Raw genomic sequence first — 16,435 nt, 5'->3', positions numbered from 1 at the left:
AGCCTGCACTCGTTCTCCAGCCGAGGAAGTTCCCAGTTATGATGTCTGCGAGCCACGCTCGACAAAGACATCCATTGGGCCAGACTGTTGCAGTTTTGTCCAGGAACACCCGGAGCTTCGACTTCCTCTTTACCATTGGGTAGGTAGCAAAAGTTCTAAAGTCCAACGGGACGGCTTCTCCTCGAGAACCTCAAACCGCCATGTTAGTCAAGCTCCTCCTCACATCTCACTTCTGCCTTGAGCAGAATTCCTCATGTGATAGCCAGTTTAGTCAGACAGTCCTGTAGAATGTTGCTCTCTTTAATCCAATTCTAGCCCACAAGGCCCATATTTTATTCTGTTCCAGGCTGCACCTCCACATTAATATGTGTTTATTTATCAAGTTAATTACTAAACAGGTCTTGATGTTTTGAGTCCCTATTGACCTAACCTTGGTGTTTTCGGTGAGCCTGGAAGCTAGAAATTCCCAGCTGTGAGAGTTGAGGCCTACTTGTCGTCTGAGACAGCGATTACTTACCTTTAACAGTTGTTCTCTGAGGACAGCAGGCCAAATATTCCCACAGACCCTCCCATCTTCCCTTGGAGTTGTATTCTACTAGCTATACTATAGGACTCTGCTCACATGTTGGGCAGAAATGTACCCATGTGTGCGCATTTTGGCATTGCTAGAAGTTTGTATTCTTTAGAGCTAGATAGCTCTGTGCTGGACTCCATCAGCTGACGTCACCTAGCTGTGAAAATATTTGGTCTGCTGTCCTCGGAGAACTTCTGCTACAGGTAAATAACTTCACTTTATGCTTCCTTCTGTGGGCTCATTTTCCCACAAAACGCTGACATAACCTCTTGTTGCTTCTTTGCCCATATCTAGATGATTGGGGGGGAGGGGGTTGCTGCTAATACCGGTGTTGCTTTATCTCTCTGCCTCTTCTTTAGAGATCTCCTGCCAATATAGGTGCTGTTTTGTTCCTTTCCCAGTGCTTTGGGTCTTTCTGTCAATATTGGTGCTGTTTTGTTTCTCCCTTGATGTCTTTGGTTTTCCATGCCAGTGTTGCTTTGCCCCTCTCCCAGTGCCTTAATGGTTTCCTAGCTAATATTATCATTACATTTTACCTCTCCCAGTGCTTTGAGCATTTCCTGCTAATTTTGATGCTACAGTACTCCTCTTCCAATGCCATTAGGGTCTTTATTATTGTTTACACCTCTTTACTGTTCTCATTGTGGCTTACAGTTGTCATGCCACTGTTAATGTCTTTTGCTCTTTTGGTGCCCTGGGGGTCTTCCTGGCACTAGATACCTTAGAATGCCAGCCAGCAAGTGTATTTGAAAATGAATGGGAAACCCCACTATAAAATAATAATAAATAGATATTATTGGTTTCCCCATTAGCTTGAATGGAAATTAATGATGTAAATAAAAGATAATTCAGACAATTAACAAACCAGCATTCTTTTACTCCTTCCATTCTTTCTTTTGGCGTTCTTCAAGTATCACTCCACTTTTAACTATTATTTAAGATTATGGCTGCACACTATTTTGCTATACTAATAAAATACAGACTCGTTGCATCGCTGATCCTTTCTGCTTTCTCTTCTTTAATGACTGCTTTAGACAGGTTTCTACATGGCTAAAATCTAACCTATTGTTTTTCAACTTTTTAAAATGTGAATCCATTCTTTTCCTGAACTTGTAGACATGTAGCTGTCTACCACTCCCTCCCTCCATTGATGACAATCCCCTCCCTCATAAATAGAATTTTAAAACCTTAGGAGTCATTTTTGACACCAAGTTCTCCTTTAAACCACAAGTTGACACTGTGGTGTCATTTTTCACTATGTCCCGCATTCATTGTGTTAGTCCCTTATTCACCACATCACTTCTTTAGTCATTTATATTATCATTAGTTACTGTACATCGCTTGCCAGCTACTGCAATTCTTTCAATGCTGGTCTACCTTTACACTCTCTCAAACATCTTCAACTCATCCAGTCCACTGCTGTCAAATACCTCCAAACTTCTCCCTGTTTTGATCGTGTTAACCCACTTCTTCATCTGGAACACTGGGTCATATTCAAAATCCTCACAATAGTTTTCAAATGTTGTTCCCCTGCTTCGACCTTTTATATCAACAAATTACTTATCCCTATACTCCCCTCTGCTCAGCAGACAACAACCTTCCTTCACTTCCACACTTATCATTTAACCATCTCACTTGAAAAATGGTCTCCCCCACACATCAGGAATCAGTCCTTCTGTATTGCATTTAAGAAACTACTCAAAATGCCACCTTTTGTCCTATAATAGCTAAATTCTCCTCTCTGCTTTCACCCTCTCTCCTCTTTCCCTCCTGCCACACTTTTTAAACCACATAGAAGCTTTGTCAAAGTCAATTGTGATATATCACATAAAATAAATAAATAAAACCAACTAAACAAGTAATTGTACTGAATACCAACCAAACCAAGCATTTTTGCTGTGCACATCCATAGTGTTTGGTTGTAAATAGAGATATTTGAGGATTAGGGATGTGTGCAGCAAGCAAGCAAAAAAAAAAAAAATCAGTTCCTTTTCTGAAATGTTCTTAATGTTTGTGTATAGGAGGTGTTTTTAAATTATTATTATTAATTTCATAGATTTGTTTCTAATATGCATACTGTATGAGTGTTAAAACTTTCTAATATTAACACAAACTGAAAATTTAAATCAATCGCATACATGTTTTTCATACATTTATGTGCATAAATCAAATTGGTACTAGTTTTTTAAGGATTCTAAATGTACTTTTTCAGATTTCATCAAAATGCACTGGGGGCATCTATTGATTTATGCCCTGTGAATCTGTGTTTGCTATTTATTTACTGTTTTTATCCCATTTCAAACATTACTGAAGAGAAGAGGAATCAAATGTAATAAATAGGTGCAAAAGGAATCTGAAAAAAAAAAATTCAAAGTGCAATTAAAATATAATTAAACTTTTTTTTGAGAGCATTGGCAGTCTAACATTTAAAAGCAGGTGGGGGGGGGGGGTTCTGATATTCAGCTGGACTCTGTTTGGGTAGAGATGTCTGTATCAGTTATGTGTATAACTTTAACCAAATATTCAGCAGACTTAAACATGTAAGACCCACCACTGACTATAACTGGCTAACATTATCTGGATAAATGTATTATTTTAAGGATAATTTTTAGGTTAGCCATTTGAGTATCCTGAATTACTCAGTTAGGAGTGAAAAAGGAGCAGACTCGGTACTAATCTAAGGAAATATTTCTTTACAGGAAGGGTAGTGGATGCGTGTAACAGTGGAGGTGCCAGAGAGGAGGACAGGACAATATCTGAATTCAGTACAGCATGGGGTAAGCAGAGAGGCTGTCTGAGGGAGAGAAAGGGATTGTAGAGATGAGTAGTTGGTGTAGATGGGCAGACTGGATAGGCCATATGGTCTTTTTCTGCCATCATGTTCTAGATTTCTCTGTTAAGTATAATGGGCCTGCACAGACATTCAGCACTGTCTGACTAAAATCAGCATGCATCCTCCTCCCCTTTCCATCCTGTATTCCTCATCTCTGCCCTGAGATAACTGGGTACATTGTGTTGACTGGATGGAAATGTGTGTTGGGGGTGGGGGAAGTAAGGAAGTGAAGGAAGATAAATAAAAAAACAAACAAATTAATCAATACACAGGGGGTTTATTTTATTTATTTATTAGGATTTATTAACTATCTTTATAAAGAGGGCAGCTTCTATCCAGCCAGCTCCCATTGACCAGGTCTATTGCAGATATTCAGCAGCACGTAATCAGAGAGTGCTGCTGAATATCTATATTGACCATGATTATACTGTGTGGAACTGGGAGTTATCAGTGCCCAGATACCAATCTGGGCAAGCTGGACTGCTTAAATAGCTGTTTGGGCACTGACACTGAATACTGTTGATACCTGGATACCTTCTGGCAGCAGCCAATGACTTGGGTATTCAATGATGACAGCTAGATATAGCCTAGCACTGGATAGATAGGTATAAATTGGTGTTTGTTGGCCAGCATTTCAAAACATGCTGGCCACCATGGGCTGAATATTGATCAGATTTTCCAGTAACTTCAGAAGTTACTCAGATAAATCTTCTAAATAGCTGCAACAAGTTTTTATAGAGTTATTCTGATGAGGGTGTTGGTAGGGTCAGATTGTATTGTTTATCAAAATTTTGAGGGGAAGTCCTATAGGCCTAAAGCTGAATGGGAAGCAGGGATGGCATGCAAAGATGAAAATTGCCTAGTGTACCTAATACCTTGGTATCAGCTTTGAAACAAACTAGTTATTCAGAGACAGGGAAATGGCCCCACAAATAGTTTGCCCAACAGGGCATCATGAATTAGAGAACTTGTGTAGGGTTGGATATTGGTTTGTTTAGTCCCTCGAACCACAAAAGGTGTTCAGCTGCTTCTAAAATTATTATCAGCAAACATCTAAAATATATAGAAAATACATTTTAGGACGTATTTCTAAGTGCAGTTTTCTTTAAAAGCAGAAACTCTTTTTGTAGACCCAGTTCAGAAAGAAATGTACAGTGTGATGCTGTGGTTTAATTCAAGCACGATCTGTTTTCACTTGGGCACGTCTCAGACAGAAAAGATAAGCTGGGCTGGAAATACTAGTAACCAATCAGAAAGGAGGAGCTGAGAAACCTATCAGGCACTGACTTGTATCTTGGGCTTACAGCTGGAGCTGCCCTGCTATGAAAGCTGGTGGTGCTGCCCTCTTTTGCTAGCCACATCTCTCGGCGGCGCCTAGGGCTGCTACTCGTCGCTGCTCGATCGCGAGGGGAGGGGGAGCTGTCTGCCCTGCTTTCCTTTTTAACTTGCGTGTTCATCTGTCAGCAAAACAGACAAGATTTCTTTGCTCTCTCTCTCTCTCTATTTTTGCATCAAGGGTTTGCTGCTCCTTTCTCTGCAGCCTGGAAGCTCCGTTTGCAAGTCTCCCACGCCCCCTTCGCTCTGGTTTCCAGGAGTTGCATGACATCTTTCCAGCATGAGTAAGAAAGTTCCACTCGATTAACTCCTCGCACAGCCGGCGCCTCAGGGTTTGCTTCATCCTGCCTGTGGAATCGGGCCACTTTAACACCTTTTCAGGGGTGGGGTTGGCTCCGGTTTGGAAGAGATATGGCAGAAAGCGCAGCCCGGGAGCCTGCCCAAGCCTCTGCCGAAGCGGGCAAAGAAGAAGGCTCTGAGCTGTGCCTGGACCCGGCACCGGAGTTCTCGCAGGGCTCCAGCAGGCAAGAGTTGCGCAGGAGCGGGATGTCCCTGCTGGTGGGGACCACGCCGACTGGGTCTGAGACTGAGGCTGGTCTCCTGGATGCTGCCAGAATGACTCCGCGGAGAAGCAGCATCATCAAGGTAAGGTTTGCACTAGCATAGCAGCATTTACCCCCACAGAGTCGCCTTCTGACTTTGTCGCTCTGCACCTGCAAACGTCTCATGCTGCTCTCCAGCTGTCAGTTTGAAATTATGCCTGTTGTTCAGACACACAATACGATTTCAGTCTTTTTCTCAAAGTTCTGTCAGTATTTTCAGTTGTGCTGGCTAATGGCTATGAATGTCGTTTAAACTTCTACAGTTTTGTTTATGTATATACAGTATACCCTTTTGTGTTCTTTTCCTTACTATCCTTGATATATATTGTAATCTTTCCTTTCCTTCTATTCCTTTTGTATCTGTTGATTTTGCGTTTTGTTGATGTGTTTTAGTGTGTGTGTGTGTATTTATATATATATATATATATATGTATAGTATATATAATTATGTATATATAATTTTTTCATTGTTTTAATATTTCCTCCCTCGCTTTTAAATTGTAAACCACTTAGATTTAACTTCTGTTAATATTGATGGTAGATCAGATACAATGAACTAAACTAAACCCAAACCATGGTCTAGAAAGAGCAACCTCAATGACTGGAGCCAACCATGCCCCCCCCCCCCCCCTTTACAAAACTGTAGCGCGGTTTTTAGCGCTGGCTGCAGCAGTAACATGACACTCATAGGAATTCTGTGAGCATCAGAGCTGTTACCGCCACAGCTGACGCTAAAACCGCACAACTGTTTTGTAAAAGAGGGGGATGGTCAGATGTTCACAGTGTGCTCTACTATAACATCAACATTCTTCCCCACTGTATGAATGAATCAAAAATAAAGTCTTTACAGTATTGAAGTGAACAAGGTGATTCTTCCAGAATTAATAATTCCACCTAATAATTAATAATTCCACCTAATAAATAAATAATTAAATTCATGAAGGGGACATTCACCCAGCGGGGCACTCTATGAATAAGGGATTCCAGTGAACCCAGCATCTATCATAAGACAAACTCAAAATCACCAGCTGACTGATTGGCGCTTGTGAAAAACTGCCAGACAAAAACCCTGTTTCATACCTTCCTCATGGGCAGGATTACTTAAATGAATTATCTCCCAGCATTTTTTTTTTTTTTTCCAAACAATGTACTCCCAGTCAGTAGCTGTAGACCTTGGTTTGGGTTTATAAACTGAGTGCTTTCCTTTACATAAATAATTTTTAAAAGACACATTACACAAGCAAGATGATTTTTTTTCCCTTTTGTAGTTTGGGCAGGCTTATGTTTTTGTTTGTTATCTTTGCTTTCCCTTTGGATTAGGATTGGGAGTTCTAAGCATTATTAATCAAAATTGCCAGCATTATTTTATCAAAATTGATTCTAGGATGTTCTTTCTAATTAGTATAGAAGTGAAAACTAGCTGGATGGTTGTGAAAAGCTGTGGAAATGCAAAATATTGATAAGCAGACATTATTGTATCTGTAAAATAATTCTTAATATTAAGATTTAAGAATTACAGTTCATAGCATAGGCAATAATGCAGTGGAATTGTCTTAAAGCTCTACTAGCACACATAGACCATTACTTTTGTTTTATTTTTTGCTGTTGAGTATTCTGAAAAGTAAAGTTGTTGGGTAATTTCTTGACAATAGCATCTACTGTAACTACACATTTACAACAATGCAAGCATTGGTGCCACCATTATCCTTAAATACCTTCCTTTATTGCAGGAAAGTATTTATAATCCGGGTCCCTAGCAAATACATGCCAACAGTCCATTAATACTAAACGTTCTTACTGCAAATCACATAAAGCAGCACAATATACAGTAATCCAAAAAAGTCAACAACACCTCAATTCTCCTCCCTTCCCCAACCTCTCCCCTCTGCCTCCACTATTTAACCTCCCCTAAGCTGTAATCCCCCTGCATCTACTATGTAAGCGTCCCCTAAATTGTAATTCCCTGCATCTACTGTGTAAGCGTCCCCCAAATTGTAACTTCCTGGAAAAGCCCAGCTATCTTATATTATAACCCGCTTAGAACTGTAAGCATCCCCTAAATTGTAACTTCCTGGAAATGTCCAGCTATCTTATACTGTAATCCGCTTAGAACTTCAAGATACAGGCGGAATATAAGTCACTATTGTAATGTAATGTAATTGTAATGTAAAAGTTGCAGCTAATATTTTCTTAGAGCATTAGCATGCTAATCTGTTTGTCAGTATCATATCTCCCAAACTCTGCCTCCATCTTTCCACCATGTACTGTCTATAGTCTGAAATCCAACTTGGCACTCTGGCATGAGCCTCAGTGCTCCTCCTGAAAGCTTTGAGGGGGTACAAGTCTTCAGAGTCCTCTTCTGCAAGTCCCAGTGCCCTCCAAAATTCTGAGGGGTTCAACTTCCAAGCCTCTTGGTCCCTGAAATTAATGACTACTCCATCCAAAGAGGTAAAAAGTGAGGACCACAAACAATTCTCATTTGCTCCTGCCCCATTCACTGCAAGGCATTAAATGACCATGACTGATCTGATACTCCCTTTTGTCTTATATATTGTTGTTGAAGTCCACCTTCTTTGAAACTTTTGGTTAAGAGAGAAAGGGGATAGATGTCTTGGGGAAAGATGTTCCCCTACCAGTTGATTATGTTGGGCCATGACAGTGTTCTTGGAGAGTAAAGGTGGATGGGGGTAGCTGGTGTTACTATGGTTGATAGCCTGAGTGCATTACTGTTGACTGGACTACAGACATGTTCCATGCACTACTGATTGCCACTTTAACATGGTATAGATTAATTATGTTATTTATTTAGTGTAGTTTTGTGAATGCTATATCAATTACGAGTGTGTGTATTAAAACCACATGCTAATACTCAGTTTAAATGTACTTCATTAAGTAGGCTTCAGTGTAATGCCTCCCTTCCTCCTTGCCCTCTGCTAGAATGTTTCCCTTATACTTCCTGCTTTCTTAGGTGTCAGAAATCTAAGGAGCTGCATTAAAAAAAAAAATGTTTCATCCATTTAAAAGCAGTGTCCTTTGTAGAAGAATGAAGAATAACATGCCTTGGACCTCTGATAGAAATATAATTGATTATTGCAACTATTTCCCCCTGCCTGTCTCTTTCCTCCACCTTTCTCAACTATGATTATAGTTCTCAATTCTCAGCCTTCACTTTTGCAGTATTTTTAGCCCATCAAATTTTCTTGGTTTCTTTCTGGGTTCCACTTTAATAGGATCTGGCTCCATAAGGGAGGTTTGATGCTTTGAGCCTTCATTTGTATTTCCTCTTGTTTTTACCTTGTTTAGCCAATGATTGTCTCAGGAACCCACCACAAATATGTCTTGATCCAGCCAGTGGGTGTCACTGTTGCATGATAGCTGTCCCAGGACACTCTGCCCCCTGATAGAATGTTGCCATCTGGCATTCCCAGACCCAATTAGCCCAAGAAGTAGAAACCAGACTCAGGAAATGAAGCCAAGCCTTCCAGAGTCTTTGGGTGGGTTTCTAATAGAGAGTTACGCGGGGACAGAAATCCCACCCGTCCCCTCCAAAATCCTACCCGTCCCTGCGAGGAATCCCTCTGTCCCCACCCGTCCCTGTGAGAAATCCCTCCGTCCCCACCCATCCCCACGAGGAATCCCCTCCGTCCCCACCAGTCCCCGCAAGGAATCCCCTCCGTCCCCGCCCGTCCCTATAAACTTCTGAAATAGTTATTTCATTTAATTATGCTACTGAATTAAAAGCTCTGGTAGAGACCCATTTACAAATAAGTAAAGACACTTTATTAATTTAGAAATATTAATTGGGAAGAACACATACTTCGTAAACGGGTTTCTACCAGAGCCTCTAATGTAAATATACAATATAAATAAATACTCAGCTCATGAGAACCCCCAAGCTGTCAGCTGAGGACTTCCTTTGCAGTTGGCCGGGGGTCCCTTTTGCCAAGCTTGGCAGGCAGCAGTAGTGTCCCTGAGTCACAGATGCTAGCACCTCATGGATATTGCCAGCGACTGCTGTGCTTGGTGGAGGGGAGTTCTGGCCGTCTCTATAGGAGGTCCTCTGCTGGCGGTGCTTGGGGATCCCCACCAGTCACAGCAAGGGTCAGCAAGTACTTCAACACTATAGAAATAAAACCAGAAATGCATTTCCTTTTCTTTTGAACACAATACAAAGACATCTGCTATATACATTTCCCAAAGCTAACATATTGAGTCCTCCCACCTTTGTTCCAGGTCTTTCTGTCTGTCTCACTCTCTTTGTCTTCCTTCTCCCCAGGGCCAGGCATCTCTCTCTCTCCTCAGTTCAGTGTATTTCCCCTCTCTAACCCCTCTAGTCCAGCATCTGCTCTGTCTTCCCCCTCCCTTTTGGTTCAAGTCTGCATTCCAGCCCCCCTCAAGGTCCTTTTCTGGTCTCTCTCTCCTCTCTTCCCCCCCCTGTCCAGATCCAGTGTCTCTATGGGTTTTTACAGTCAGCTAAACTCTAGGTTAAGTGGGATATTCAGTATTTAACAGACTATGGTGAATGGCATAAAGGAAGGATTGAGTTTTAAGCACAGTCCCATTGACTTTGGCAAGTTAAGTCTTGAATATCAGTCCTTTACTAGCCAAATGCTCACTCCAGCCACAGAATGTCCCCAACATACTCAGTTTTCAGTGACCCGGAGCCATTTAGGGACAGTGAAATTGCTTTGAATATCCCCTCCCCCCCCCCCCCCCGAGACAACCACCTCTTTGGTGCTTACAACGAGCTTTGGAAATGCTTAAAATCACCGAACTTAGCCCTGAAACAAAAACACCCTAGGATTTAAAAGCTTATTTTCCTCTTAAAGCATGTAGTAAGGCAGCTCCTCCATGCCTAAGCCCAGTGAACCGTCTCTATCCCTGACCTCCTTGCGACCTGGATTACATCGCTTCCTACCGCTGGAATGGAAACAGATCCGGGACTAGAGCTTTGGTATCCCTGAGAGGTAATAAGCCCCTCCCCAAGCCCACGCTCCTCTGCAGTGTTTCCATCCACAGGAATTTGTGTCAGAGGGGGGCGGGGCGCAGCAGATGGAAGGCTGCAGGGCGGCTGCTGGTGGTTGTTTACAATTGCTGCTGGTGACCCACAGCAAGTTTGGAGCACTTCAGGGGAGCTGAGAAGAGGAAGAGAGGGCCAGAAAAGTGAGAGGAGAGAGGGAAGTGATAAATGCAGGCTTCAAGGCGCCGAGAAGAGGGTGAAAGTGCAGAGCCTGTGCTTGAGAGGAGGGCTCTGCACTGGCTGAGCTGGCGGGGGGACAGCCGGGTGCTCACTTAAATTAGCTGGGCACAGCGCCCAGCTAAAAGGCGCTAGGGAGAACACTGCTTGTCTTCCATTTCCTGCCTGCCCTGCCGCAGCACACATAGCTGACCGGAAGTCTTCCGTAAGCCCTCCTTCCGATGTCAGCGCTGACATCGGGGAAGACTTCCGATCGGCTATGTGTGCTGCGGCAGGGCAGGCAGGAAATGGAAGACGAGCCTCGTGGCAGGGCTGGTAGGAAAATCAGACGAGCCTCGCGGCTCGAGTTATATTGAACTCTGCAGGATCCCTGAGACCACGAGGGGTGTCCCATGGGATCCCCGCAACCCTAGGGGGTGTCCCACAGGATCCCCATGACCCTAGGGGGCGTCCCCATAGGATCCCCGTGACCCGAAGGGGGAACCCACGGGATTGCCGTCGTCCCCGTTCCCGTGCAGCTCTCTAGTTTCTAAAGACATTTTTATTTACTTTTCTGGAGCCATTGGTGCTGATGGTTCTTTTTGCAGTAATGTAAAGATAAGGGCAATTAATAAGGGAGAGCATGTGACCTGCTTACTCTAAAATGGCAGTTTCCTATCTGAAGTAAAATTTTACAAAAATGTTATGGCATCCCATTCATATATGTTAATTAGCTTTTTTAAAACTTTTCATTTATGAAACTTTATCACATACATTCAGAGAAATGCATGAACAGTAATATGAAATAAGATCAAATATATTAAAGATGAAAAGGAAATATTAAACATTATACTTTAGCCTATAATTGGAGAGTCAAAATTACACAAGAATAAAGGAAAGAAATATAGCCCTTATAAAGAGTTGTACAATGGTTTAGAACAGTTAGTTAAGCATTAGAAACTTTTGAACTTCCTTAAAAATAAAAAATTTCAGAAGTTGTTTTGGCTCCAGAAACAAATATGAATTAGACTCAAAAATTACAAAACAACATGAAGGAAATTTCAAAATAAATGTCCCAGATAGAACCAAAACTGTTGGCTTCAAGGCCAAAAAGCTTCTTCTAACTTGGGTCACTCATAACAAGTCAGGAAAAATTCTTATATTTGAGCCAAACCTCCCCCCCCCCCCCCCACCCCACACATCTGGTTCATATGCTTAAAGTATTATTTCAACACCAAGTTACAGTCAGGCTCCAAAACAAAAGTGAACAGAAGAGTTAACTTCCCTGATATCACTTCCATGGAAGACTCGAGAAACTCAGTTAAATTCATATGAAAGTATGCAAAGTCTGAGCCTGAGTCTCAAGTTGTGTAGAAATACTCGCATTTGCATTTCATTTATAAAATTGAGAAGACCGTACCTAGTGGGACTTGTCCAGGCTCTAAAATGCTTCCCATATCATCCTCATTGTTACCTCTGCTGATAATCCAACACCGGGGTTCTTCCAGAAGGCATCATAGATAACTTCCCTGCTCCTCAAATAGATGCCTCAATCAATCCACTTGACAAGGAAATGGCAGCAGGAGTCCCTTCATCAGAGACAGCTAAACTAGAGGCAGACACCTCCTGCTGTACCATGCTTCCCAATGCCGTTGCACTTCTGGACCATGGGGGTGGAAGATGAATCTCAGGGTTTAACGACACCCTTTCCAAGTTAAGTTCCATGATGTTCATGGAGCCACCCAAAGCCTGGGTGTCAGAGGCCGCAAACTTCCAATGCTGAATGTCTCAGGTGGGGAGTGGAAGCCCAAACCGAAGGGTATGTTTGAGTCTTTCCCCTTCTTTTCCCCATTGTAGTTAGTGCTATTGGAGAGAGCAGCCATCTTCCTGCTCTTCTCTTTAAGTCACCATAGCTTGACTCTGTTAATTAGCTTTTTATTGTGAATGTACTGGGGGGTTGCAAACAAATCTTTTAAAACTAATAGCAGTTTTTATTCATACTACTAATATTATGTGCCACCTATCCCTGAATTGTTAAGTTCTGTTCTTCGATGTTATGCAATGTGACACTGGATAATGGAGAGAACACAATTTTGTTGTTGATTTTACCCATTATATGAGAGCTTAATGTTTAATTTATGCTGCTTTATTCAGGGAATAATTGTGTTATTTGTGGCTAAATGCACTGAGGCCACTATGAAGTGGGAAGAAGCTGACTGGACAAGTTATTTGGTTAGCTTTAATCAGATATTCAGTTGGCTTTTATGGTTAAATCGGGAGCAATGGATATACTAACCTAAAATTAACCAGATAAAGTTATTTGGTTTACTTTAGGACTGTGATTTTTCTAATCATACTTAACCAGAGAACTTTAATAAAATAGCATCTATCTAACTGTGCCCCCGACATACTTCCAATGCTACACAGATCTAAACCAATAAATTTTGTCTTGATAAAAATTTAATCAGCCTGGATAATTCCTGAAGTACTTTACTAGACTGTACACTGTCCAGAACTATATAGATGTAGTGAAGAACTGAATATGTATCTATAATAATAAAATGTTAAGCGCGCATGCGCACTCTTACTGGCGTGTTCCCTGAGATCTGATCTGTCAGGCTGTGGCCGGTAGGAGTGCGCATGCGCACCAGACAAGCCTCCCTGCTCTCCACCTCGCGCCGCTGCAGTGAGGGGAGCCACCATGGCACCTTCAAAATTAAAAATAAACTGGCCCCACACTCGCGGCTCGGCTTCAGTCGGCTGCCGGGAGGAGGGCTTCCAGGTGAGGTGGCTGGCATCGCCTGCAGGCCGTGACGACTTGAGGCGGCTGTCGGTGGAGGGCAGACGCGAGAGGAGGCTCTCCCACGGTGCGGCTGATTGCTGGCAGCCGGCGATCCCCATCTAATGCTCCCTCTCAGCCGCTCCCGCTGCCAAATAATGCGCTGTTCATATATGGAGACACGGAGTCATGAGCGAGCATGCGCATTGTTATCTGCCCGGCTTCGGCTAAATTCCGCCCGGCTTCAGCTAAATTCTCACTCCAATATTTTCAAAAATTTTCCCTGCACCTCTTCCAAGACTTGTTCAAACTTTAGGATTCACTCCTTTTTTTACACTGCCCCATAGACCCTACTATGCCACAGAAATTCAGAACATAGATCAGTCTCTCACCTATATAACATTGTGGCTCAGCAAAAATAAATTATCCCTTAACGCTTCAAATCAAAAGTAGTTCTATTTACACAGCAAAATATCAGTACCTAACGTCTCCAATAAATTTGATCACATCACTCCTCTGCTATATCACATTGGCTTCCCATAACTCACAGATTCAAGACCCTCCTTCTAAGTTTTCAAAAGTAAACAAACCAACACTCCCTCTTTCCTTGTCCGGTATCTTATTCCACACCCACCACACATTTCTGATTTTTGCAGAGCGGAACATTTTCCAATATACAAAGCCGCCGCAGCGGAGGCTCCTCTCTCGAGTCACACCTGCATCGGAGAACGCTTCCGACACAGGCGGAGATCGAGAGAGGAGCCGCGACGACGGGTTTGAACTAAAAAATAAAATTCTCAAAATAACTAAGGGAGCCGTTAGCCTTAAAGCAGCTGCATCTTAACTTAAGGGAAGTCTAAAAAAATGTTGCCAAAGAAAGTGGCTAAGGAGAGAGAGAGAAAGAAATAAAGACAGACACACACACATATATTCTAGCACCCATTAATGTAACAGGCTATAAGACTAGTGTAAACATATACAGATAAATATAGACCCCAGTGAGATTTAATTATTGTCTCTAGTTCAGTGGGTTTCCAAACTTGTCCTAAGGGACACCCAACCAGAAAGTTTTCAGGATTTTGCAAAGAATGTGCATGAGATAGATCTGCATTCAGTGTTTTTATTGCATACAGATTTTTTTAATGCATATATTTGTTGTGGATATCCTGAAAGCCCAGGAAATGTTTGGGAACCTGTGTTTTGAATAATTAAGGGAATTTACAGTGTGTTATGTCAATGTGACATGACTTGGATATAAAGGTTATACAGTACAGGGGGAAATTGTGGATGCATGGTTTCTTAAATATTTTATCTCAGAACTCAGAATATCATTTCCTTCCCTAAATGCAGTGTTTCTTTTAAACCAAGCCATTTTATGCAAACTTAAGATTTTTGGGCTGTTTCAGCTATGCCATTAAGGGGTTTGTTAGTGTGTGTTGATATAGGTGTACACCTCTCTATGGGCTCCTTCTATAAAGCTGCACAAGCAATTCCTGCACAGTGAATACAACAAATTCCATTCAGTTCCAATGGGCTTGATTGTATTTGCTGCGCAGGAATCACTGGCATGGCTTTGTAAAAGTATCCCTATGTCTTTATCACTCAAAAAGTGGGGCTTCATCTATGAGATACACCCATTATCCCAGGACAAGCAGGCAGGTATTCTCACTAGTGGGTGATGTCATCCGACAGAGCCCCGATACGGACATCTTGCAAGCATGTCTTGCTTGAAGAAACTCAGAAGTTTCGAGATGCCCGCACCGCGCATGCGCCAGTGCCTTCCCGCCCGATGTACCGGGCGCGTCTCCTCAGTTCTTTTCTTTCCGCGGAGCTGAGAAGTTCTCTTCAATTCTGCGCTGACTGAAATTTCAGTATTTTGCCTTCTTTCCCCGCGTTTTATTGTTTTACTTACTTTCTTTGAACTTTTATTTCTATTTAAAAAAAAAAAAAAAAAAAGTTACAATTATTTCGTCCGGCGGTTCGGCCAGGCCGGCCTCGTGGCTGCGACCTAGCTCCTTCGACCTAGCAACGTCACTTTTCCGGCCTATGTCCCGGCCTATCACCGGTTTTAAAAAGTGCAGCAAGTGCCAGCGTGCGATTTCGTTGACGGACCCACACCGGCGCTGTCTTCAGTGTCTTGGTCCAGAACACGTTCCGAAATCGTGCCGGCCTTGTTCCACGCTCACAGCGCGCTCTTTTAAACGGCGCTGCTTACTTTGGGAGTCCATGTTTAAGATGGAGTCTTCTAAGGAGCCATCTGCTTCGACTTCGACAGATGTTTCACCGGTCTGTTCGAAGCCTGCATCTGCGACTCATGCATCGAGCATCGTGAAGCCAGCATCGTTCACACCGGCTTCTGCATCGAGTTCAGCATCGGTTCCTGCTCCCGTCTCCTCGGTTCAGGTACCGCCTTCCACTGTTCCTCCCGTGGTCATAAAAGTGCCCAAAGCTACCAAGCAGAAGCACTCGACCACGAAGGAACGCGATGACCGTGCAGGAGGACCCCCTTTCGGTGCGGATCCCTCCATATCGGCATCGCTTAAATCCCTGCTCGAAGCTCAATTTGTTGAGCTCATGCGGACGATGGGACCGAGGCTTATCGCTAATATTCAGGGCGATACTACGGTCCCGGTCCCGGAGAGCGGTCCGCCCCCTCCTCCTCCTCCTCGTCGTTCGATTTCCCTGCTCGACGAGGGGGAGCGGCGGAGGGCGGCGGAACCCACTAGGCGGGCTTCCCTTTCTGACATGCCGCCTTTAGAGCCCATTACACCTCCACGTCACCAGGGTACTACATCGGCCCCTGATAATCGGAGTCCTGGGCATACTGCATCGCAGGAGGAGTTCTTTCGCACTCCATACCAGACTTGGGTGGCACTGCGTGAGTCGGCATCGTTGCCTCCCATGCGCTCCACTGCATCGAGTCCAATCCATTCCTTCGAGGCTTCAAGGGATCGATCGATGCATCGAAGATCACGTTCCCCATCCCGGCATCGGGAGGGGCATCGATCTCGACATTCTTCTAGACACTCCTCGCGTCATTCGGAGGTGTCTCCACAGAAGAAAATGCAGCGTATGGGATACTCATCCTCAGATTTATCCCAGCCAGAGGGACCGGAGTATGAAGAACCATCTACCT

The 16,435-nt window shown here is 43.2% G+C and overlaps 1 protein-coding gene across 2 annotated transcripts in view; it reads left to right on the top strand.

Moving 5' to 3' along the window:
• The window catches only part of PLCL1 (phospholipase C like 1 (inactive)), a 654,229-nt gene that overhangs the window by 76,752 nt on the left and 561,042 nt on the right, over positions 1–16,435 (top strand). For both annotated transcript variants that reach the window (XM_033945219.1, XM_033945218.1), the window contains 2 exons: positions 3,274–3,351; positions 4,924–5,387. In XM_033945219.1, the coding sequence (XP_033801110.1) occupies positions 5,154–5,387 (234 nt within the window). In that variant the 5' untranslated portion in view covers positions 3,274–3,351; positions 4,924–5,153. The remainder of the gene's footprint in view (positions 1–3,273; positions 3,352–4,923; positions 5,388–16,435) is intronic.

The sequence above is a fragment of the Geotrypetes seraphini genome, chromosome 5 (assembly GCF_902459505.1).
Source record: "Geotrypetes seraphini chromosome 5, aGeoSer1.1, whole genome shotgun sequence".
NCBI classification, from domain to species: domain Eukaryota; kingdom Metazoa; phylum Chordata; class Amphibia; order Gymnophiona; family Dermophiidae; genus Geotrypetes; species Geotrypetes seraphini.
The sequence above is the reverse complement of the archived record's forward strand: the minus strand, read 5'-3'. Positions and strand labels throughout refer to the sequence as shown.